This window comes from Rhinopithecus roxellana, chromosome 15 (assembly GCF_007565055.1).
Source record: "Rhinopithecus roxellana isolate Shanxi Qingling chromosome 15, ASM756505v1, whole genome shotgun sequence".
Lineage (NCBI taxonomy): Eukaryota > Metazoa > Chordata > Mammalia > Primates > Cercopithecidae > Rhinopithecus > Rhinopithecus roxellana.
In genome coordinates, this window is record NC_044563.1 from 14,703,227 (window position 1) to 14,728,901 (window position 25,675).

General features: G+C 36.7%; 1 protein-coding gene across 1 annotated transcript in view; it reads left to right on the forward strand.

Moving 5' to 3' along the window:
• HSD17B12 (hydroxysteroid 17-beta dehydrogenase 12) overlaps window positions 1-25,675 on the forward strand; it is a 171,863-nt gene that overhangs the window by 63,108 nt on the left and 83,080 nt on the right. The window contains exons 2-3 of the mRNA XM_010378061.2: window positions 9,662-9,708; window positions 12,764-12,839. Coding sequence (XP_010376363.1) covers window positions 9,662-9,708; window positions 12,764-12,839 — 123 coding nt within the window. The remainder of the gene's footprint in view (window positions 1-9,661; window positions 9,709-12,763; window positions 12,840-25,675) is intronic.

The following is a 25,675-nucleotide window of genomic DNA, read 5'->3' on the forward strand; positions in this document are numbered from 1 at the left end:
TTTAAAGTCCTAACCATGAAGTGGGTAATTTATAGAATATCTAATATTGAATGTGAACCATTGTATTCTCGATAGTCATACACATAATAGTTTCTGAAGGCTGTTAGTTTCATTTAAATTTGATGGTTGCTAACAGGAGATAGGAAAAAATGTTCTTGCTGGGCATAAATCTTTCTAAGTGTGTTTAGCATCATTCTCAACTAAAGTTAGTGTACTTTGGTATAATATGCTTAAGAGGAACCGTGGGTGTTTCTAGTTTTAAAATGATGAAATAGCAATACTTTTGGCCTTTCATCTCTTGGAAATGTTCTCTAAAAGTTAGAAGAATAAGAAATGGAAAGCTCCATTTTGATGCAACTAGGGAACTTCTGTCATCCCTCACCCCCAGTCACAGCTATTGAAGGTGGTGGAGTGGTAACTGACTTCCAGAGCAGCCACCTGAGTCCTCATAGTGGGGCCACCATTGGGAAATAAGCAGGTTTGTCCCTTGGATCCCAGAACAGCACAGGAATTGGAATTATCAGGTACCTCAAAAGACAGGCATGGGGCAGATGTGCTTGAAACTCAGGGAAATTAAGCAGCAGAAGCCCTAAGATGAGACACCTGACTGAGAACAGAGGATAAGTAAAACACCTGCAAACTAATAACTGCCCAGCAGCCAGAAGACTGGAAATTAGGGAATGCTTTTTAAGAGACACTGAAGGCCCCCAGAGAAGAGACACATACTGACTTTTGTGGATTCCCCAATGAAAAAGCTGATTGGCCCATTGATTGAGTTGTATTGAGGGCCACGGTGTAATCACCTCACCTGTGAACTCTAATCAATATTTTAATGCAGCCAAGATGAGAGTGACCAAAACAATCAAGAAGGAACTTAGAGGAACAAAATATAGAGTAGAAGAAAACGTAAATGTGTAAACAAATTGTAATTAATATCCTCAGAGATTAGATAATGGATCTATAATAAGAACAAGATGCTGTTAAAAGCGAGAAAGAGAGTGAGAGTGTTCAAAAGAGCAAGTCAGAATATGGAAGATTCTTCAAAGCAGAAAAATTGACAACCTACATTTAAAAAGTACATAGATGGTTTGGAAGATAAAGTTGAAGAAATTTACAGGAAAGTAGAGTAAAAAGAAAAGTAAGATTAATAGGGAAACTATTAAGTCCAAATTCTGATTTATAGGGATTCTAGGAAGAGAAAAATGTGAGGCAGATATTATCAAACAATTAACCTAAGAAACTTTTCAGAACTGAAGATCATGAATTTTAAGACCCACCAATGCCTAGCACCAGTGAGTGGAAAAACACCCGCTCATTTGGGTACGTTTTCATGATGGAGTCCTACAGACTAAGTAATAATTGTAAAAGCCCCAGTGACAAAAAAAAGGAAGGTTACTTAGAAATGGTGGGAAATAAGAATGGTGAAACATTTTAAAATGATACTTGTGTTAGAAGACAACGGAGAGTTGTCTAAAATTTTTTTGTTAAAAATGATTTCCTGCTTAGAATTCTATACCCAGTTAAGCTATTATGCGTGTGGTTAGAAAATAGACTTTTTATAAAAAGATACACACAATTTAAAAATGCTGTCTTTTAAACTGTCATATAAGGAGACATGATGACTAAATGTGGTGTGATATTCTGGATGGGATCCTAGATCAGAAAAAGGACATTCAGTAACAGGTAAGTAAATCTGAATAAGATATGGACTTTAATTAATTGTATCAATATTGGTTCATGTGTATGTGAGGTGTATTCAGGAATGTTCTCAGGCATAACACCTGTGAGGAAGCAAAAGAAGCAGAATTGAGCAGAGGGAGAAGTCGAACTGTGATGCAGTTGTGGCAAAGGTTGTAGCTGATACCATTGGCCCTGAATGTAGGATGGCTCTAGAGAGATGCCTAAGTGAGGTAAGGGAGCCCAACCTTTGTCCCTGAGTGTGGCCTCGCCAAGAGACATGTACTGCCTAGGGGAGCAAGGCAGCCCCTCTTTGGCTGAGAGCGGTTACTGGCAGCAGTTAACACTCCTGGCAAGAAAGGGTTGATTGAGTACCTCTGTGCCAGAAGGGAGGATCTGGCTGATGCACTAACAGTATCCATTACAAACTCCAACAACTGGAGAATCGGGAAAAGGAAGACAATATACATGAGGCAGATTTCAGAATCTCTAGACCTGGCATATTCTGGCCTTTCTAAGACTGTTTTTAGTTTTATGGTATGCTGGTTTTTAGATCAGCCCAGAGTTGGCAATTTTAAACATGGATACATACATGCAACAGTTATCTGTATTCTTTTGAAAGAGATTCCAGTCAAATTTTTAGATGCACAGTACTGAGTGACTTTACATAGTTTCATTCTTCAGCATATTCTCATTAAGAGATTTCTGAGCCCTTAATCCGAGAATTCTGATGACACTGCCATCAATTCATTGCTGTAATCATATATAGTCATATGTCACTTAATGGTGGGGATACATTCTGAGAAATGTGTTGCTAGACAATTTTGTTGTTGTGCAAACATCAACAGAGTGTACTTCTACAAATCTAGATGGTTTAGCCTACTGTACATACCTAGGTTATATGGTATGGCCTAAAGCTCCTAGGCTACAAACCTATATATAATAGCATGTTACTATACTGAATAGGCAGTTGTAACACAGTGGTATTTGTGTATCTAAATATATCAAACGTAGAAAAGTACAGTAAAAATATGGTACAAAAGATTAAAAAGGGCCAAGGATGGTGTCTCATGCCTATAATCCCAGCCTTTGGAAGGCCGAGGTGGGAGCATTGCTTGAGGCCATGAGTTCAACATAGTAAGACCTGGTCTCTACAGGAAAAAAAAAAAAAAAAAAAAACAGCTGGTCAGGTATGGTAGCATGTGCTTGTAGCTACACAGGAGGCTAAGGCAAGAGGATCACTTGAGCACAACAGTGAGAGGCTGTAGTGAGCTATGATCACACCATTGCACTCCAGCCTGGGTGACAGAGCAAGACCCTGACTCTTAAAAATAAACAAACAAAAGTTTAAAAATGGCACATCTGTATAGGACGCTTACTGTGAATGGAACTTGCAGGACTGGAGTTTCTCTGTGTAAGTGAGTGAGTGAGTGGTGAGTGAATGTGAAGGCCTAGAATATTACTGTATACTACTGTAGACTTTATAAACACTTAATACTTGGGCTATACTGAATTTATTTAAAAAATTTTTATTTTATTTTATTATTATTATACTTTAAGTTCTAGGGTACATGTGCATAACGTACAGGTTTGTTACATATGTATACTTGTGCCATGTTGGTGTGCTGCACCCATCAACTCATCAGCACCCATCAACTCGTCATTTACATCAGGTATAACTCCCAGTGCAATCCCTCCCCCCTCCCCCCTCCCCCCTCCCCATGATAGGCCCCGATGTGTGATGTTCCCCTTCCCGAGTCCAAGTGATCTCATTGTTCAGTTCCCACCTATGAGTGAGAACATGCGGTGTTTGGTTTTCTGTTCTTGTGATAGTTTGCTAAGAATGATGGTTTCCAGCTGCATCCATGTCCCTACAAAGGACGCAAACTCATCCTTTTTTATGGCTGCATAGTATTCCATGGTGTATATGTGCCACATTTTCTTAATCCAGTCTGTCACAGATGGACATTTGGGTTGATTCCAAGTCTTTGCTATTGTGAATAGTGCCACAATAAACATACGTGTGCATGTGTCTTTATAGCAGCATGATTTATGATCCTTTGGGTATATACCCAGTAATGGGATGGCTGGGTCATATGGTACATCTAGTTCTAGATCCTTGAGGAATCGCCATATTGTTTTCCATAATGGTTGAACTAGTTTACAATCCCACCAACAGTGTAAAAGTGTTCCTATTTCTCCACATCCTCTCCAGCACCTATTGTTTCCTGACTTTTTAATGATTGCCATTCTAACTAGTGTGAGATGGTATCTCATTGTGGTTTTGATTTGCATTTCTCTAATGGCCAGTGGTGATGAGCATTTTTTCATGTGCCTGTTGGCTGTATGAATGTCTTCTTTTGAGAAATGTCTGTTCATATCCTTTGCCCACTTTTTGATGGGGTTGTTTGTTTTTTTCTTGTAAATTTGTTTGAGTTCTTTGTAGGTTCTGGATATTAGCCCCTTGTCAGATGAGTAGATTGCAAAAATTTTCTCCCATTCTGTAGGTTGCCTGTTCATTCTGATGGTGGTTTCTTTTGCTGTACAGAAGCTCTTTAGTTTAATTCGATCCCATTTGTCAATTTTGGCTTTTGCTGCCGTTGCTTTTGGTGTTTTAGACATGAAGTCCTTGCCCATGCCTATGTCCTGAATAACAGAGAGCCGAATCATGAATGAACTTCCATTCACAATTGCTTCAAAGAGAATAAAATACCTAGGAATCCAACTTACAAGGGATGTAAAGGACCTCTTCAAGGAGAACTACAAACCACTGTTCAGTGAAATAAAAGAGGACACAAACAAATGGAAGAACATACCATGCTCATGGATAGGAAGAATCAATATCGTGAAAATGGCCATACTGCCCAAGGTCATTTATAGATTCAATGCCATCCCCATCAAGCTACCAATGAGTTTCTTCACAGAATTGGAAAAAACTGCTTTAAAGTTCATAGGGAACCAAAAAAGAGCCCGCATTGCCAAGACAATCCTAAGTCAAAAGAACAAAGCTGGAGGCGTCACACTACCTGACTTCAAACTATACTGCAAGGCTACAGTAACCAAAACAGCATGGTACTGGTACCAAAACAGAGATATAGACCAATGGAACAGAACAGAGTCCTCAGAAATAATACCACACATCTACAGCCATCTGATCTTTGACAAACCTGAGAGAAACAAGAAATGGGGAAAGGATTCCCTATTTAATAAATGGTGCTGAGAAAATTGGCTAGCCATAAGTAGAAAGCTGAAACTGGATCCTTTCCTTACTCCTTATACGAAAACTAATTCAAGATGGATTAGAGACTTAAATGTTAGACCTAATACCATAAAAACCTTAAAATTTTTTCTTTAATAATAAATTCGCTTACTGTAACCCTTTTACTTTATAAACTTATCTTGCTTATCTTTTGGACTCTTATAATAACACTTAGCTTAAAAAAGAAACACATTGTATACTGTACAAAAATATCTTCTTTATATCCTTATTCCATTTTTAATTTTTAAATTTTTTTTTTTACTTTTGAAGCTTTTTTGTTAAAAACAAAGATATAAAACATACACATCGGCCTGGGCCAACAACCGGTCAGGATCCTCAATATCAGTGTGTTTTACCTCCATGTCTTGTCCCACTGGAAGGTCTTCAGACACAATCACACACATAGAGCTGCCATCTCCTATGGTAACAGTGCCTTCTTCTGGAGTATCTCCTGAACGACCTGCCTGAGGCTGTTTCACAGTTAACTTTTTTTTCTATGAAGCAGAGAGAGTATACTCTAATGTGAAAAAGTATAGTATTATAGTAAATACATAACCCAGTATCATAGTTGTTTATTATGATTATCAAGCGTTATATGTTATATATAATTGTATGTGTTCTACCTTTCTATCACTGGCATAGTAGTAGGTTTGTTTACACCAGCATGACCACAAACACATGATTAATGCATTACGTTACAACGTTATGACAGCTACAGTGTCACTAGGTGAAAGGAGATTTTCAGCTCCATTGTAATCTTAGGGGACCAGAGATGTATATGTGGTCCTTCGTTGACCGAAACATTGTTATGCAGCTGCTGACTGTATGTGGTTTGCTTGCTCCACAATTGTAGGCTTAATGCAGAATAATCTAGTTACCAACAGGATTTGTAAATAGGTCAGTGGCTAATAGGTGTTAGTGTAGGAAAGTAAAACATACTGTACTTGTAAATAAAGACTTTTGAGAAACCAGGTTGTCAGGAAAACAATCCAAGTCTTATGTGTTTTGCAATTTTTTAGACCAACTAAATGCCAATCATCATTCAAACACTCAACAAATGTCTACTGAACACCTACCTTGTGCATGTTGCCTAGCAAGGAGCCTAGAATCTTACAGAAGAATTAAGACATGTAGATGTTAGGAAATACAATTCAAAAGAGAGTGGTAAAGTGCCATCGACATAAAGATGTGTCAAGTGTTGTGGGAGTTTAGAAAGAGGAAGTTTTCTTTTGCGTAAAGTGATCTGGAACAGTGGAGTTGATGGATCTTCAGTAAGGCTTTGATGGAAGAGGGTAGGAGGTGAGGTTCTGTGTGGAGAAAAGGGCTTGTGGGGTGCCTGCATAAACTGGCCGTAAAAGTATGGGACAATAAGTTGTGGAAAGCCACAAGAGGCCTCTGAGGAGGAAAGCCTCCTAATTGCCATTATGTTCCCATGCTCAGAGCAAGACCTGCTGTCTTATCTGTAAACACTGTGTTCAAGGAGAAAGACACTCCTTTGAAGCACTGGAATGTGGACAGATATGCAGGCTCCTAATTAAGCTTGCTCCCACCAGCTACTCTCTGATAAGTTAAAGATATGCTGTTTGAGCACAAAGGAGATTCACTTAAACCGCCACTGCTAGATTATGCATATGACGCACTGCCTCCCTTTCACCGCTTCACCCTGAACATCTGCTTCTTAGATTTAAGTGATTGTACTAAATAAAAAGTGTGGAGACCAGAACTCTGAGCCTTTTGCAGCCTCCATTTTGCAGTTGGCCTCCTGACCCCAACTCTTTATGCCCTCTTGACCTGTCTCTTCTCATTCCTTCGTCGCCACTGGACTTTGGGTACCCTACGGGTGGTGTTGAGGCTGGTCCCCAACAGTTCTGGGATCTTGGAGAGGGGAGAAAAGTTTATCACAGAGAAAAGGAAGAGGAGAAAATTGGAAACAATTAGAATATGTTTATCCATCACTTAAGAAACGTTAGTGAATCAATAACAAGAATACAGTATAAAATTTGGATTCCTGTGCCTCTGAAAACAGTCAGGAGATGAAAAGTTACAGAAAATTATGCTCATTGCTACACTATTCACAATACCAAAGACATGGAATCAGTCCAGGTGCCCATCAATGATAGATTGGATAAAGAAAATGTGGTACATATACACCATGTAATACTACACAGCCATAAAAAAGAATAAAATCATGTCCTTCGTAGCAACATAGATGAAACTAGAGGCCAAAATCTTAAGCAAATTAACACAGGAACAGAAGACCAAATACTGCATGTTCTTACTTATAAGTGGGAGCTAAACATTGAGCACACGTGGAAATAAATATAGGAACAATAGACACTGTGGTCTACTAGAGAGTGGAAGGAAAGGGGGCGAGTTGAAAAACTACCTATTGGGTACTATCCTCACTCCCTGTGTGGTGGGATATATACCCAAAACCTCAGCATCAAGCATTATTCCCATGTAACAAACCTGCACATGTACCCTCTATATGTAAAATAAAAGTTGAAATTAAAAAAAAAAGAAAAAGAAAAACAAAAGTTACAAATTGATCATGAGGTTGGAGGAGATTTCATAAGATGCTCAGTTTTCTGTAGTTAGGTTCTCCCACAAGTATTTAAATCTGTTAGTTACTAATGTTTCCTATAAACAGGACAATAGTGACAAAAGCACATGGGTTACCTTTGGAAGATGCCAGAGTACCAATTTATTTTGAAAACCGATAAAGGCAAAAAAATTTCCAACATTTATCTTGTGTTCTTATGCAATCTATATATCATGGTAACTAACTAATGAGGAATAATTTGTCTCTGGAAATATTCCAGCTAATAGATGAAGATTAATGATTGAACTCTAATACCACCATTTTGCAACCCCTAATGAAATAATGGATCTCAGTGGTGACCAGCAGTGGCTGTTAATATAACAAAACAAAAGATAACCAGACATATGCTTCTTGATGTAAAAATGCATTATCCCTTATGAAGTACTCCTACCAAAAAAACCAAACCTGAATTTGATCAATATCTATATCCAACCACCATGGGACAGAGGAACATGTTAAATGATATCAAGGATATCAAGGACAGGCTGAGAAAGCACAAACCTATGACCTAGTATCTTAAACCAATAAATTGAGAGGGTGAAGGGAAGAAAGGGGAGAGAGGTTATAGACATGGCTAATTGACATATTAACAAATTTTATTATGGAACCTATTGAATTCTGATTGGAACAATTGTTAGAAGTTTTTTTGAAACATTTGGCAGAATTTATAGTGATTACATATTGGATGTCAAGGAATTATTATAATTTTAGGAATGAGATAATGGTATTGTGTTTATTTTTAATAGCAGAAACATACTGTAATAGTTATGAATGAAGTGACATAATGTTTTTACTTCAAAATAATCCAGTGTGAGAGGAAACAGGAGGGGATGTTAGATGAAGCAAGGTTAACCTCAAGGTGAAGCTGGGCTATGGATACCTAGGGGTTTGTTACACTGTTCTCTAGATATTTCAACTTTTTTATTTTTTATTTTTATTTTTTTAATTCTGGAAAGATATCAGCTAAGCAAGAACATGATGAAAGTCTATAAGATTCTGAGAGATATGGCTAGGGAGAATATGAATGATATTTCTAAATAGTAAAATTAGGGACCATCTTGTATAATTTGAAAGAAGTGGACAAATACAAGAAAATCCTACTTTACACCATAACTTGTTTTTTAAAATCTGTAAATGTTTTGGAAAAACTCATATTTAGAGAAGCAGACATCTGTGCTTTGAACGTGTAACATGATTCTAGTATTCCAGAGATAAGATATCACGGTATAGCCTGCCCTATATAATTTTCAAATGTTTCTGCTACATAAAGTTTTGAGGTTGTAAGGTAAATATGGTTTCTCATAGAATAATTAAATCATTTTCTATTTACTTTTACTACCCTTTGTTTTAAAAAGCAGCTTATGAAGATATATACAGTAAGTATGTACTTAAGTGTACAGCTCAGTGAATCTACACACACACAGTGGTAACTGCCACCCTAAAAATATACAGAATATTTCCTGTATCCCAGAAGATTCCTGTATTGCCCTTCCCTGTTATCTACTCCACTATCCAGAGGTAACCAGTATTCTGACTTCTATAACCATAGATTAGTTTTACCTTTTCTTGAACTTACATTTTTATGGCAGGCTTTTGTAATGTCTTAGAGATTCATTCATGTTTTGCATGTATCAGTAGTTCTTTTTTACTGCTGTTTAGTATTCCATTATTTGTCTATATCTCAATTTACTTATTCTTCTGTTGATTAATATTTAGTTGCATTTACCTACTATGCATTAACTAAGCTGCCGTGAACATTCTTTGGGTAGATATTAATTCATTTCTATCTCTTGAGAATTGGTGGGTTAAGGTAGGCATATTTTTAGTTCTGAATATATTGGCAAATAGTATTTTCCAAAATAATTGTACCAATTTACAGTGCCACCATCAATGTGTGAGAGTCCAGTCACAACACATACTTTTTAACACTTGTTTTTGAAGTCTTTTTAAAATTTTAGCTATTGCAGTGTGTATTCAGCCTTAGATTTGAACCACTGGTATTGTTCTGTCTTTTACATCAAAGTATCACACTGGTCCTCTTGGATGTAATTGGTGGGTCCTAACTATGACCAGTTCTTCATTGTAATTCTTAGACTAAACTATTGCTTTTTTCCCTTTCCCAGTTGTCACAGGTGGTACCGATGGAATTGGAAAATCATATGCAGAAGAGGTAGGTGATTTTCAAGATCTTTCCTTTTGATATAAAAAATAAGAATAAATATGGGATGATTTCTTACAGTAGTTTTGATTTTTGAAGTAAAAAACACAAGTACAATGTTGTGTGGTACAATAGATGCTTTTTGTTTCTACCTCGTTGGAAATACCGTATTTGCTTAAACAGACGCAATTTTTTGAAACAAATTTCAGTGTAAAATAAGTATAAAACTTTCTGATTGTACTGGGTAGTTGGAACTGGGGACAATTTAGTGTAAATTTATTTTATATCATGTAAGTGTGTACAATCTTCACATTTGAAAGTCAATTATTTTGAACTATTTTCCAAAAAATGAAAATATTATTATAGGTGGTTACATTTCTAGGCTAGTCCATGACATCATTTTCACAAGAAGGACTGTGATTAGCAGACAGGTATTGATAGACACAGGCAAAGGGTTCAGATTCTCCACAATGAAATTAAAGAACAGGAGAGCATCATAGTTTGAAGACCGTTGTACAAAGCAGGAGCCGGGGCAGTATTCTTTAGGCAAGTTTCTCTGCCTTCTGGTCCCTGAGAAGGCACCTACAGCCTATGGTGAAGTTATCTGGAACAGTGGGGTGATTCTTATAAAGATCCCAGCAGATTCACTGGATCTTCCATTTATCATTCTCAAAAGGTCTTTTTGTTCATTTTAATTTTTCCAGCTTTTTATTTCGAAGAATATCAAAACTACAGAAAAGTTGCAAGAATGTTAACAAACACCTGTATACTCTTCACCTGGATTCACTAATTGTTAATATTTGACACATTTAATTTACTTTATTATTATTATTAATTATTTCACTGGACCATTTGTAAGTTAGTTATAGATGTAACAGTTCACCCCTAAATATTCCAGGTTGAATCTTCTAAGAACTAAAACATTCACCCTTACAACCCCAATACGTTGGTCACAATGACATGCAGCCCTTATGCAGGTTTCCAGTTGCCCCAATACCTCCTTTTAAGCTCTTTTTTTATTGTTGTTGTTCCAAGATCCAGGTAAGGATTATGCATTGCATTTGGTGTCCTGTCTCTTAGTCTCCATTAATCTAAACGAATAAGTTAGCCTTATTTTTCTTTTATAAGAATGCCATTTTTGAAAAATCCAGGTTAGCTGTCTTGCAGACAAATTTGGATTTGTCTCTTTGTTTTCTCATTAGATTCAGAAAAAGCATGTTTTCATCAGGAAGGCTACACAGGTTTATCCTTCTGAATTCATCTTAGTAGGAAGCACAAGAAGTCTCATTTGTCCCATTATTGATTATAAATGTAATTAATAAGGAATATGTGGAATGACACTTTGGGGCTGTATAAATATATTATTTCCCAAGAATCTTTTATCCAGTGGTGTTAGGATTCATTGACATTTTTTGCCTACATTGATTGTTACCATGGTGGTGAAAAAATGGTGATTTTTGGCCAGGTGTGGTGGCTCACACCTGTAATCCCAGCACTTTGGGAGGCCGAGGTGGGTGGATCACCTGAGGTCAGGAGTTCAAGACCAGCCTGGCCAACATGGTGAAACTCCATCTCTACTAAAAATACAAAATTAGCTGGGCGTGATGGTGGGTGCCTGTAATCCCATCTACTCAGGAGGCTGAGGCAGGAGAACCACTTGAACCCGGGAGGTGGAGGTTGCAGGGAGCCGAGATCATACCGTGGCATTCTAGCCTGGGTGACAGAGCGAGACTCCATTTCAAAAAAAAAAAAAAAAAAAAAAGTGATTTGTTTCTAATGCTATCTCTCCTACATTTATTCAGATGGTATTTTTCTATAAAAGCTTTTCCTTATCCCTCTTCCCCTATTAATTTTTTTAAAAGAAAGTATCAGTATGGGCTAATGGTTTTTTTAGTGGTGTTATAGCAGATTAATTTTGCAAATCATCACCAACCTTTTTATTTTTATAAAAAATGTTCTTCCATGGCTTCATTTGCAATATCACTCACTACTTAATAAACCCTGACTTTAGGATTTAAGACTGGAATATTAGTTTGCTAAATCACTTTTAGTTCATAGCACCTAACTGTCTAGAATATTTCACTAAATAGTTTTGTGCAGATTAGTGCTTTTTTTCCTCTACTACTATATTTATGTGTCCTGGGATAGTAACCACGTTTGTGTAAATCTTTTTCATTATATACAATATTTACACATGCTGGGTATGTACACAGAAGGTGTTCCTCAGGAAATTCTTCATTAATTTATTCAATTAACTTCTTTAGTTTGCCATGGTCCATAAAGTAAAACGCTCAACTTAAAATTTTAAAAATAATTATATTTTTAGGAATTTTTAACATTTTAATAGTAGTTTCCTTTGCCAGTCCTCTGATGTTTGTTTTATATATCCATTCTGCAACAAAACCTTTTTTTTTTTTTTTTTGAGATGGAGTCTCGCTCTGTTGCCCAGGCTGGAGTGTAGGGTGGGTGCAATCATGGCTCACTGCAGTCTAGACTTTCTGGGCTCAGGTGATCCTCCTACCTCAGCCTCCTGAGTAGCTGGAACTATAGGCATGTGCCACCACACCCAGATAATTAAAAAAAAAAATTTTTTTTTTAAATTTTTTGTAGAGATGGGATTTTACTATGTTACCCAGGATGGTTTTGGACTCCTAGGCTTAAGCAATTCTCCCACTTTGGCCTCCTGAAATGCTGGGATTGCAGCTGTGAACCACTGTGCTTGGCACAAAAACTTTTTTAAAGCTAATTTTAAAATTATGGAAGTAGTAGACACTTAACGGTTTAAAAAACCCAAACAGTATAGATGGTATAAAATGAAAAAGTAAAAGTCTCCCTCCTTCTAAAACCCTTTGACATTGAAATACTAGCTTGATTTAGAAAGATAACTTTTTAGGGAAGTTTTTTGGTAAAATCTCTATTTTAGATTGTGTCTTCATTACACTTGGGTTTATACGTTTTTTATTTTGAACTATACTCTGGACAGGTTTTCTTAAAATGGGGGTTATAGCTCATTAATGTTTTTCAGTGACATGCACAGGCGTGATTCAAATCTCCTTTACTGTTTCAGTTAGCAAAGCGTGGAATGAAGGTTGTCCTTATCAGCAGATCACAGGATAAACTTGACCAGGTTTCCAGTGAAATAAGTAAGTTCTCACATCAAACAAAAGGAATACATAGGTAATTAATGTTTTCAACCAGTTATCTGGTACTGACATAGTTATTTCTAGTTCAGGAAACTTCTTTTTCAAGGAGAGATATCATGAAACAGCATGAAAAAGCACAGAATGCTTTAAAAATGGATCATCAATTTTAGGCTGAGGGTGGTGGCTCACGCCTGTAATCCCAGCACTTCGGGAGGCTGAGGCGGGTGGATTACCTGAGGTCAGTTTTGTGCTGTACTTTACTAGAACTAAAACTGTAATCATAAATTATAGAATATGGGTCTGATGCATGCAACCAAGCGAAAGGGGTTTCCCCTAGAAAACCATCAGATCTCTTGAGATTTATTCACTACCGTGAGAACAGTATGGGGGGACCCGTCCCCATGGTTCAATGATCTCTTACCAGATCCTTCCCATAACATGTGGGAATTATGGGAGAGACAATTAAAGATGAGATTTGGATGGGGACACAGCCAAACCATTCACAGTGTCTTACTGGAGATTCCCAATATTAAGTATGTTACATCTTTTTTTTTTTTTTTTTAATTATTTTAACCTTGCTGAGAGTACAGATCTTTACAAAGCTGAGCATGTAGTATACAGATATACAATGTATCTTTGACATTTGAAGAGTTTGACATTCAAGATTTCAGCTATGTAAATGCAACCCCAAAGGGCCAAGAGGTACAGTATTTTGCAGTTTTGAAATTCTGAATCTGAATAAAGCCATGACACTAATGAGCCTGAGGTAGTTACTGAGATAGTAGCTGAATTTAACATACTACCTGGATCTTAGCACTCTTTCGTTCTTAGTTTCTTGGAATCTTGTATATAATAACTCTTAAAGTGATTTAAAAAATGTTGTGTTTGTGGGTGTGTCTAGAAATTGGCACTTAATGAATGCATCTACTAGTTGCTAGAAGTAAAGGTTCATAGGGAGAAAGTAGATGCTTTTGACTAAATGGAATGTTGCATTTTGAAATGCTGTGATATGAATGAATCTACCATCCACTCGATACAGAAACAAGAAAAGCTACCTCATGACACTTTGAGCAAGTACTGCAGCCTGTACAAAAATTGCTCAATGACTCAGAAGATGTGCTTTAATGATATTTGAGAATTTGGTTAACTCATGATATGAAGTGGCACGTGACTGTTGGCAGAAATATGATTCTGGAGAAAGACAGGATTCTGTTCAAACATTTTCATGAAGGAACAGATGGTAAAGACATTGAATTGACCTTTATTAAAAGGCATGAGTTTTTATCCTTGTTAAAATTTTTGAAAAATGTTTTTCTGGGCATAATATGAATTTAATAGGAGAGGTGATATCAGCAGACTATGTCTTCTGTTTTAAGCTGAAAAAATACACAGAGGAGATTTATAAGTTAAGACAGATTTTTAACTGAGATGTAAATCACCTCTTTGGGAGAATAATGTTTGCATGAACATATTTATTCCAGGAGAAAGAAGGACCAGTTTTTAATTTTGTCAAAGAAAGACTAACTCGGCATTTCTTTGGTTATGCCTTTAACACATCTTTATTGAATGCCTGTGTACCAGGTACTGTGCTAGGCAGTGAAGATACAATGGTGAACAAGGTGACATGCAGTCCCTGTTCTCAAATAACTTAAGTGAGGGAGACAGTAAAAACAAATAGGTAAAAAAAAAACAAACCAAACCAAAAAAAAGCACACAAAAAAACAGACAAATAAATAATTGCAGTCTATATTGAATGCCACAAAGGAAACAAAGGGCTAGAGAGATAACAGTAGAGAAGTTCTTATTTTGTTGCAGCATGGTGAGTCTTGCGATTGGCAGGGTGATAAAACGGCCAGAATAATGGCCTCTTACCCATATAACAGCACTCCAGTAATGAAACTGGAGCTTTACTGAAAGACCTATCCTCTGGGCCCATTTGGAGGTATAATGGTGGAGGGATTGTGTATGTGCAAGTTGCATAGGTACATGCACTAATGTTTCTATTTTCTTTCTTTTTTTTTTTTTTTTTTTTTTTTTGAGACGGAGTCTCGCTCTGTCACCCAGGCTGGAGTACAGTGGCCAGATCTCAGCTCACTGCAAGCTCCGCCTCCCGGGTTTATGCCATTCTCCTGCCTCAGCCTCCCAAGTAGCTGGGACTACAGGCGCCCGCCACCACACGCGGCTAGTTTTTGTATTTTTTAGTAGAGACGGGGTTTCACCGTGTTAGCCAGGATGATCTCGATCTCCTGACCTCGTGATCCGCCTGTCTCGGCCTCCCAAAGTGCTGGGATTACAGGCTTGAGCCACCGCGCCCGGCCTGTTTCTATTTTCTTAAGCCTTGTTATGCAAGGAAATTTATGGTCTCCCAGTCTCATTAAACTGTAGCCTATCATGGAGTCCAAGTTCCAAGTTTCAGTCAGCCAACCAAGTCAACCAACTATATGAGCTAAACATTAAATCCTAAATCTCTAGTAAGTGAATCATAAAAATATTTGGCCCAATCTGGTATTATATTGTTTTCTATTGTGGGTATCCATGAGGGATATTTGAGTTAGGTCTTGAGGAGAAGAGGAACTCTTTTGCTAGGAAACTGCCCTTACTGTTATGGCAGAGATCTTCAAGCCAGAGAACACCGATCTTGGCAGACACAGGCAGGAGAATAGACTAGTACTATTTCCACTGGAAGGGAGGTTCAGAGTAGCTTGAGAGTCCAGGATTCTCAGTTTCCGTTGAGTCTGCCCAAATATCACCGTCCCAAATCTCAGGGTCATACTTTTTCTCATTCAGGGCTTTCAAATGAGACTAGGTGTCTGTGGAATTCAACTTTTAAGTTGTAATTCTGTAACTGGCACATTTGAATCTGATGTTAGCAAGGTAAACTCCATGGCTATAAAACATAAAACTGTTTACTGGGGCTACCATGCAAGTTCTCTGGTTCTCTCATGTTAAATGTGAGCTGACAGTTTAGTGATCTGAACTTGTCGTTTTTATTCTGTAAGTGTTCCAGTATATTCAGAAGAAGCCACATCTTAGCACAGTCTTTGTATGCATCGGTTCTGCCAAACTCAAATGTAGTCACCATTTGGTCACTCAAGGCACTTCTTCAATGGGTACTTCATTACAATTAACAGCCAGGGTTAATTTGATGGACTGTCGTATCACTTATTGCATAATGGATTGCTAGTGTTCCATTTCCCCATTGGGAAGGGGCTTAACACTGTGTCTAAGCCCAAGACACAATCAAACCAGTGCAAAAGTCCTTAGAGGTTTATGTCTTGTGATCCTACTCCTGAAACTAATTCCTGTATCAGGCAGAGCCCAGTCAGGAAACAAGTCACACAATTTAGTTTAACTGGGATAACTTGTCTCTTCTAGTCCAACACTTAAACCTACTCCAGTGGGTTAAACTCATCGTTCTTACTTCCCTGTGTGACTGAAACACAAAAAGAGGAAATGAGGGATTGACAAGGAAATTACTTGACAAGTGAAAAAATTCAGGGACTTTTTTTGGTTGCTCTCACCTTCGAAATCTGTTATCATATAAACTTGGGCACTTTATATGAAGAAGTAATTCCTTATGAATGTGGAGGGTAGCCTACTCATCAGTGTCAAAGTTTTTAAGAAAAAATTTGAATGGATTATATGTAGTTTAGTAGGACACTAAATGTTTCACCAACAATGGATAAGTGCTTTGTCAGGATTGACTGCTTTGATGAAATTATAGTTCTTTGTAAGGATACCTGTCACCCTTTTAATTAAGACAAACTGAAAGCCATCGCACATGTAATACGCTTATTTTATTATCATTCTTAGCCAGGATTATTCATATATTAAATATTTTTGCCAATTTTGATTCATCAAAGAAAAAAACTAGACAATTTTTTGACACTGAGCTGAATTTTTATTTTTAATAAAGCATAATAAAAAGGAGACTAGCTTTCAGAACAACTTTTTGGTTCACAGATTGTAGAGATGGCAATATTTATAATTCACATTATTATTTTACAGTCATTCCTTCCTTCTTTTCTTTTTTTCTTTTTTTGAGACAGAGTCTTACTTTGTCACAGGGGCTGGAGTGCAGTGGCCCAAATATGGCTCACTGTGGCCTCAACCTCCCAGGCTCGAGCAATCCTCCCACTTCAGCATCCCAAGTAGCTGGGACTACAGGCTTGTATTGTACCACCACACTTGGCTGATTTTTTAAAAATTTTTTTATTGAGACAAAGTCTCACTCTGTCATTCAGCCTGGAGTTCAATGGTGCGATCTCGGCTCATTGCAACCTCTGCCTCCCAGCGGATAATTCAAGCAATTCTCATGCCTCAGCCTCCTGAGTAACTGAGATTACAGGCATGTGGCACCATGCCTGGCTAATTTTTGTATTTTTAGTAGAGATGGGGGTTTCACCATATTGGCTAGGCTGGTCTTGAACTCCTGGCTTCATTGATTCACCTACCTTGGCCTGCCAAAGTGCTGGGATTACAGGCCTGAGTCACTGCTCCCAGCCTAATTTTTTTTTCTTGTATTTTTTTGTAGAAACAGGGTTTCGCCATGTTACCCAGGCTGCTCTCCAGTTCCTGAGCTCAAGCAATCCTCCCATCTTGGGCCCCCCAGAGTGTGGACTTACAGGTGTAAGCCACTGTGTGCCCGGCCCACAGTCAGTATTTCTGATTGGATGCAGTTTAATAAGCTTTGATTTTTAAAACTACATATTTCTTTATTAGATTTAAAAAAATCAAACCATGAGATTTCTCTTTTTTGTAACTTATCTCAGAGTATAAAGCTTTTGGATGGTCCTATAACTCCATAGCTTTATCTCTTGAAATGCAATGCTTTTTTAGAAATGTAAATCTTACTGGTCTATAGTAAACAGAGGATAAGGTAAAAAATGTCCATTTCACTTTTTCAGGCCTTACTTGGAATCAAATTTGTATAGTTAAGATATGAATTTGACCAAATAAGTTTGTTCCACAATTTTCTGATGCAGTAATAGTATCATTAATATGATGCCTTGTTATATTTAACTTGTTTCATTTTCATAAGGACAACAGGAGGTGTTAGTAAACACCTACAGACCTTTTTGTTTTATGTCTAATAAAACTAAAACCACATGATGTTAGGATTAGAGAGTTAATCTCATCTAGCCCCATGAGTCATATTTTTAAAACTGCTCCTTTAATGCTAGAAATAATCTTTGTTGCACTTAGAGTTTATATGTTACAGGGCCAGGAATCAAAACCTATCAATTTTCCCTCTACTGGTTTTGTCTGTAGTACCTGTAACTGTAGAGATATTCTTTTACTCGAAGATCGCCAATTTTGTCAATGTTCCTGGCCTTCCAGAAAGTGATGTTCTGTACTACCTGTAAGACAGACTCCACAAGGCAGGGAGCTAGTCCCAGGATAGTTTCCTGAAAGGTCTTTGAAGCATTGTTTCCACATATGAGAATCCTTGTTCCTTACTAGTGGGCTTGTCATGCTTAATTAAATGAAATTTACCATTAAATGAAACATTTCTGGCATGGTCATGGTTACAAAATTGTTTTATCTAATTATATCCTGATAGGGAGAAGGATAGATTCTTACTGAGACAATGCAAATAATTACATTGTCATGTAAAGTAAAAGAACTCAATAAAGGCATGTTGTAGCATATTTGGCCATTGCTTTGATTAGTTTTACAGACAAGGTCAATCAATATGTGTTGTATTTTCTATATAATTAACATCTTTAAATTTATCTAATGATTTGCCAGTTTATATTCCAGCTACTGTTGCAGCGTAACAAACCATCACTGTGGTAAAGGAACAACCATTTTAGATGCTCACAAGTTTTTCTGGTCAGGAATTTTGTCAGGACTCGGACAATCCTTTTGTTCCTCATGGCATTACTGAGGTCACTCAGTGATAGATCTAAGATGGCTTCTCTTACAGGTCTAGTGACTTCAGAGGGATGGCCAGAGGCTGGACTTAGCTGGGACTGTTGACTAGAACACCTACATGTAGCCTCTCTAGCAAAGCCATCTCAGGGTTACTGGACTTCTCACATGGTAACTATATTTCCCCCAGAGTGAACATTCCAAGAGAACCAGGCAGAGGCTTATGTCTTTGTTGCCTGGTCTCAGAATTCATGCAGCATTATTACTGCCATACTCTGTTGGTCAAAGCAGTCATGAGTCTGCCCAGATTTAAGGGGAGAGGAATAGACTACCATTTGATAAGGGAGTGGCATGGTAACTTTGGCAGAGAACATATGGGATAGAAGATATTGTTGAAAAATACGATCTGGTTTTGGAAAATACAATCTGCCAATTTATAAGCTATGTTAGAGTTTCCCAGAGAATATTTTTCCTGAATTCTGTGAGATCAGTAGGAAAAACATAGAATTCCAAGAGTGTTCGTTGCAATTTGCCCAAGTATCCCTAACTACCATGAGGATTAGTGAAAAATTAAGAAGAAAAAAAAAAGACATTTTCTCAAAATATTAAGTTTTTTCTGGTTCTATTTAGTCCTGCAAAATTAATTTTTGTTCCATTGGTCAGCAGCATGGTTTTACAAAATGTTTAATTTTGGAATATAGTGTCCTATAGATACTAACTCAATTTCCTGGTACAATTGGTCAGACCGTCTGCTTTTGTGGCAGTGTTGGGTTACACTGAGCAGGAAGCCTGACCCATGAGTTGATTCTCTGCAGCATCAGTAATAGCCAAGAGTCCAGATATAGCCCTCACTGAGGCTAATTAGTCTTTTGATGATCTTCCTAAAGACTCTATTTTCTGACATTCAGCTTATGACCGGGGCCTTTAGACAAGCTTGAAGGAAAAGTAGCAACCACCTGTTAATAAGACTGATGGTTAATTTATTATAATAATTACCAGTGTCAGAATGGAATCCCCTAGTGGGATATAATATGAAACTAATTAATATGATTTAGTCAGTGATTATCCTGAGGGCATGAGCCTTATCATGGGCATTAGAGGAATTGATACCTCCAGAGACTTTCATAATGTGTGTTTTTAAATTGCCAACAATTAAGAGTATTTTGAACTTGTTGATAACATAATCTTATCAATCAATTTGTTCATAGTTGTGCCAGTGCATAGAATCATGAATATGTTTCTCTTCATCCTGAAAAGTAGTACATGTTGAGCCATATTTATTATTGGTTACACCTTGCCTACACATAATTGACCAGGGTGTTGAGCTTCTCTTATTGATTTAATAGTTCTTCCCATATCATTCACTTGATAAACAAAGCAGGTCTCATAAGAGAGCTGAACTAATTAAAGATGTGGAGAATATGCTATGTATCTAGTTACTCCTAATGTCCTCCTTGCGCAATAGTGCTACATAACAGTTAATCAAGAAGCACTGAAGATAGTTTGGGTGTAAAATATATCTTAACAATTTTATTTTTCTTCATCTGAGGCCCAAATTTGTGAAGAGACTAGTCGTTATACTGAAATACAAGCATAAGTCTTCGGTACCCAAGACAAGAAATGATTACAGTCTTACTTTGGCATGACAGTAATTAAAGCATAGCTATAAGAAATAATAATTATTAGCAAATCTAGCATATACAGAAACAAGAAACTTTTGTTAAAAAATCGTTCAACAACATAACAAAAGTCAACACAAAAACTCAAAAAGTTAACAGGCTCTTAGGAAGTGAGAGTATTCTAAGGAGATAAGGAACCTTTGCTAGCCAGGCTGGATACTGAGGCACACAGTAATTTTTATAGCCTTATCATTAAGAGAAGACTATATTCTCAAAGATCAGTTTTCTTATCAATAACTGGTTCCAGACAGTTTAATTCATAAGCTTTCTTTGTTGATTTCAATTTATTTTATACCCTTACATATATATATATGAATTTCTTTATGAATGTTAATCTTTAGAAATTGTCCAGGGTAACCAAACAGTCTCTTTATTTCACTCGCTATGATATTTGTATAATATTTTAAGATCAATTAAGAATTATAGATATTATATTTAAGTTGACATTGCAGAGCAACATGATCATTGTTGATACCACATTTGTCCAAGAGGTGACATTTGAAAGTTTTCCACAGACGCTGTGAAGAGTTACTTAGTTTAAATGATTTGGGGAATGTCTGAAGTTCACAAGAGTCAAGCCTTTTATTAAGACATCAATCCTCAACTTTAAATGGTTTGTGGAAGCCATGATACCTAACTGGTAAAACCTATGTAGAAAATTTAAACTCCAAGAATGAAATGTCACACTGGCATTATATTTCATACTGTGATAATATCAGCAGATATATAGCTATTTTTAAAATTAAAGTTATCAAACCAGTTTTAATTTGGTTAGAGGTTTACCTTAATTAGGAGTGTAATGTGAAACTTGGATTCTTATATAAACTCTGCATTTATTTACCAATATTAGAAATGCTTCAAAAGTTTATGTTAGTACCTTTTAAAATAATGACTAGTTGTTGGCCAAAGATCTGAATTTTAAAAACTATCACTGTTTGAGCTGGCCATTTCTGTGGGGAGTGATATTTCTGAGATTGCCAGCACATTTAAAGCCTCAGAAGTTTTGTCCTTGTCTAATAATTTTTTAGTTTTTTTCTTCTTAGATTTAAATAAGCATTTATTAGTCTTTATAAGCTATCCAGAACAGGGGCTCTTCGAAATTAAAAGAGAGAATTGATGGGCAGTATTGTTCATGTCTTCTGTATCCTTATTGATTTCCTTTCCACTTTCTCCATCAATTATTTTGAGAAGGGAAATGAAATCACCAACTATAATTATGGATTTGTCCTTTACAATTTTTCTATTTCTCTGTGATTAGGTGTATTAACATTTAGAGTTGTATGTCCTCTTGATGAATTCACCTTTTATCATTATGGAATGACCCTCTTTACTCTTGATAATAATCTTTGCTCTGAAATCTACTTTGACTGAAATGTACTTTGTCTAGCTTTCTTTTGATTAGTGTTAGTATGGTATGTCCTTTTACTTTTAATCTATAAGTGCTTTATATTTTAAATAGATTTCTTATAGAGTCGATCTTGCTTTTTTATCTAAATTGATGGTTTCTGCCCTTTAGTTGGGGCGCCCAGACCATCTGTATTCAGTATCATTGTTCATTGGGCTGAAATCTACCAATTTGCTTTTGTTTTCTATTTATTCTGTCTGTTCTTTGTTCCCTTTTTCATTTTTTCTGCCTGCTTTTGGATTTTTTTCTGCATGCTTTTAGAATTATAATTTTATTTCTATCCTTGGTTTGTTGACTGTATATCTTTTTTTTCTTTCTTTTAAAAGTCTTATATTTACATATGTATTAACATTTCTGATGCTTTTCATTCTTTTATGTAAATGATTTCAATCAGGAATCTTTTTTCCCCTTTTGCCCAGTCTGAAGGACTTCCTTTAACATTTCTTGTAGGCTGGTCTGCTGATGATTAATTATTTTTGTATATCTGAAAAAAAAAAAAACCTTTACATTTGAAAGGTATTTTCTCTGGGTGTAAAATGATAGATTGAGGGTTTCTTTTTGTTTTCCGGTATTTAAACTACTTTGCTTCACTGTCTTCTGGCTTGCATTGTTTCTGATAAGAAGTCAGCTGTTATTCTTACCTTTTTATCACCATGCATAATGTGAGGTTTTTCTCTTTTCTGGTTACTTCTAAGATTTTTCTCTTTATCACTTACTTTTTTTTTTTTTAATTATTATTTTGCCTCTTGTTGTAGTTTCCCTACTTGGAGTTTGTTAAGCTTAAATTTAAGTGTTTATAGTTTTCGGATAGTTTCTTCATCTCACACACTTTTTCTGGGACTTTAGTTATGTATATATTAAGTTGGTTGAAGTTGTCTTAACCCACTGATGCTGTCTTCAGTTTTTATTTGAGTTTCTTTTCTCTCTGTGTTTCATTTTTGGACAGTGTTTATTTATATGCCTTCACATTCACTAACATTTTTTTCTGCAGTGTCTAATATGCTGTTAATTCTTTTAGGGTGTTTTTAATCCAGACATTGTCTGCTAATTTTATATCTTCCTCACCTTTTCTTAACATGTTCATTCTCTAGTTTCTTGAACATACAGAATTTATCTATAATAATTATTTTAATGTGTTTAGTGTTTTGTCTACAAATTCCTCCATTAGTAGACTGCTAATTAGTAGATAGACTTGACTGCTGGGCTCTATTTGAATTCGTCTTCTCCTCTTAATGGCCTAGAAAATCTCTCCAGACTATAAACTAGGGCCATCATAGGGCTCACCTCATTTGTTTTCTTTCTCTTAGGGACTGCTGTCATGCAATGTCTGGAAACCATTGCTCCATATATTTTGCCCATTTTTGTTCAGGCTGGTCAAATGGTGTCTAGTTTTTTAGTTGAAGGCCAATGAGTAAATCTAGTCTCTGTTACACCATCATGGCCAGAAGCAGAAGTCCCTCTCCCCTCCTTTGTTAACCATCATAGATTTCCTGGTAAATACTACCATCATTGCATGTGTCCATAAATGTTTGGTCTACATCACACTTTTAAAGAGAGACAAGGACATAATTCTTTTGTATTTGGTTGTACCAGGCCTAGCATGGTTTAGGGGGTGTGGGCACTTAGTAAGTATTGTTTTGGTGACTGAAGAACTGCTGTGAAACTTTCTCATATTCTTACTCTTGCACAGAAAGATACTTTTGAAATTTAGCTTATGGTCCAATTTTGGCACACATGGTTTTTTAAGCCAATATGAGACCATGTTGTAAAACTGTCTAACTAAACATTTTCTCCAAACGTAGCTAATTCTACTTTATTACTGTTTGTTACCAGTCGTTTACTCTGATAGAGAAAAACATCTGTAATATGGGTGGATATTTTGTTAAAAATGTAGCATACCTACCAATTAGTTAGCCCAGCTAAATTAGCATGTGTTGGTCTGCATCTCCAATTAAGGCAGCTGCTTGAATGTTGCTGTTCTACAGCTGGCATTAGGGATGTGGGAGTGTACTCCACCGTGGCCAGACACTAGCTGTACCTCTCAATTAGCATATTTGCCTATGTTTGTATGGTTTCTTTAAAACAGTAGGGGGTCTTTCCAATTGGATTATTGATGGTTCAGTGACTTTTGTGTAAAAAAAACCCACTTTTTTTGGTTGGGAAATGTGGGACCAAGGTGTTATTAAATGAGTACCATTTAAGTAGAGAATGTTTCTCCTCCCACTTTTAAGTTGTTGGTTGTTGTTCTAAGTGGATAATTGTAATTTGAGGTAGAACCTTCAGCTGTAGAAGAATTTGGAGAAAGGCATATTCTTGGAAACATTTATAAAGTTTAGTAGTTTTATGTGGGGATTGCTTCCTTTTTTATCATGAAAAGAAAGTACTTTGAAACTTATTGAAAAGGTTCACTTTAACTTGATTTTTCCATCAAGTGAAGTTACATATTTTATGATCAATTATCAGTTGTTTTGATAATCTTATTTTGCCATTATTTATTAAATGCATATTTTTGTTACATGCTAATCTTTAAAATAACTACAAACCAATTAGTTAGGTAATTTCAATGACCTAGTATTATGTCTAATACCAGAATCAAAGAGAAGAGGAATTCATTAACACCAAAAGGAATTTTCACGTATTTGAATTATTTCATTTCTTTGCTATTAGAACTAGACTAATTGCAGGTGTAGTTCTCATTCCACTCCTAGGTGATGATATTTCTAACTGTTCACCCTCTTCCAGTTTTCCTTTATGGTATTAATCTAGAATCTCAAGACCTCTTGAATGTATGCCATTGTTTTTCAATTAAGAATCACTTAAAATCAGTGTTTTCAACTTCTATTTCTGAAGTGAAGAAATAGAATGGAGGATGCTGCTGTCACTACCCATTTCTAGAAAGCCTTTATTCAGTCTTTGTGTGCCTTTTACTAGTGGTTTATGTGCCTGGATGTCAGACCAGCAATGTAGGGGCCACCCTCATATGTGAGTCTCTAGCTTTCCTCCTGCTTCGGTTTGGCCATTTTGCTTTGGTCAGTTTTGTAAATTCAGTTTTATATTCTTTTGATAGACGGGCCTATTGCAATAAAGTTTGAAAATCATTGCTTAGAAAACTCTCCACATTTTCTCTACCAATCCTTATTGCTTCCTTCCAACAAAGGACTTATGTTATTCAAAACATGTCTCTATGTGCCTAGCCTTGTATCCTCAGAGAAAGAAATGCCTATCTTCTCTAAAAGCTAACTTTTCCCTGGTATCTTGATCCCCAGTGTCTTCCTGGTTCCTTAGGGACTTGTTCCCATAGCATTCGTCTCCATCTGATATGTCTCAGACAGTTACACTATAGACAAATTTTGTTGAGCTGATTGTTTCGTTTCAAAATCAGTGCATTTCACTTACATATGTATCTTAATTTATATTTTCTTCTGAAAATTTAAAGAATCTGTTAAACCTGGGCCCAGCATTCTTGCAAGGCAGCAATCTACTGGAGCTATGAACCAGTTGTCCTTTAGATGGGATTGCTCCTGTCAAGTTAGCCCAGCCCACTTATACAGTGCAGCACCTACCCGCTTTTATTAGGACCTCTCCACTTGCTTAAGTAATGGACTTGGCACTGATAACATTTAACTTGCAATCTCTGCCAGGCACAGTGGTTCACACCTGTAATTCCAGCACTTGAGGAGGCCAAAGTGGGAGGGTGGCTTGAGCCCAGAAGTTCAAGAGACCAACCTGGGCAACATAGGGAGACCCCGTCTCTACAAATGTAAAAAATACAAAAATTAGCTAGGCTTGGTGGTGTGCACCTGTGGTGCCAGCCAGTGGGGAGGCTGAGGTGGAGGATTGCTTAAGCCTGGGAGGTTGAGGCTACAATGAGCCACTGT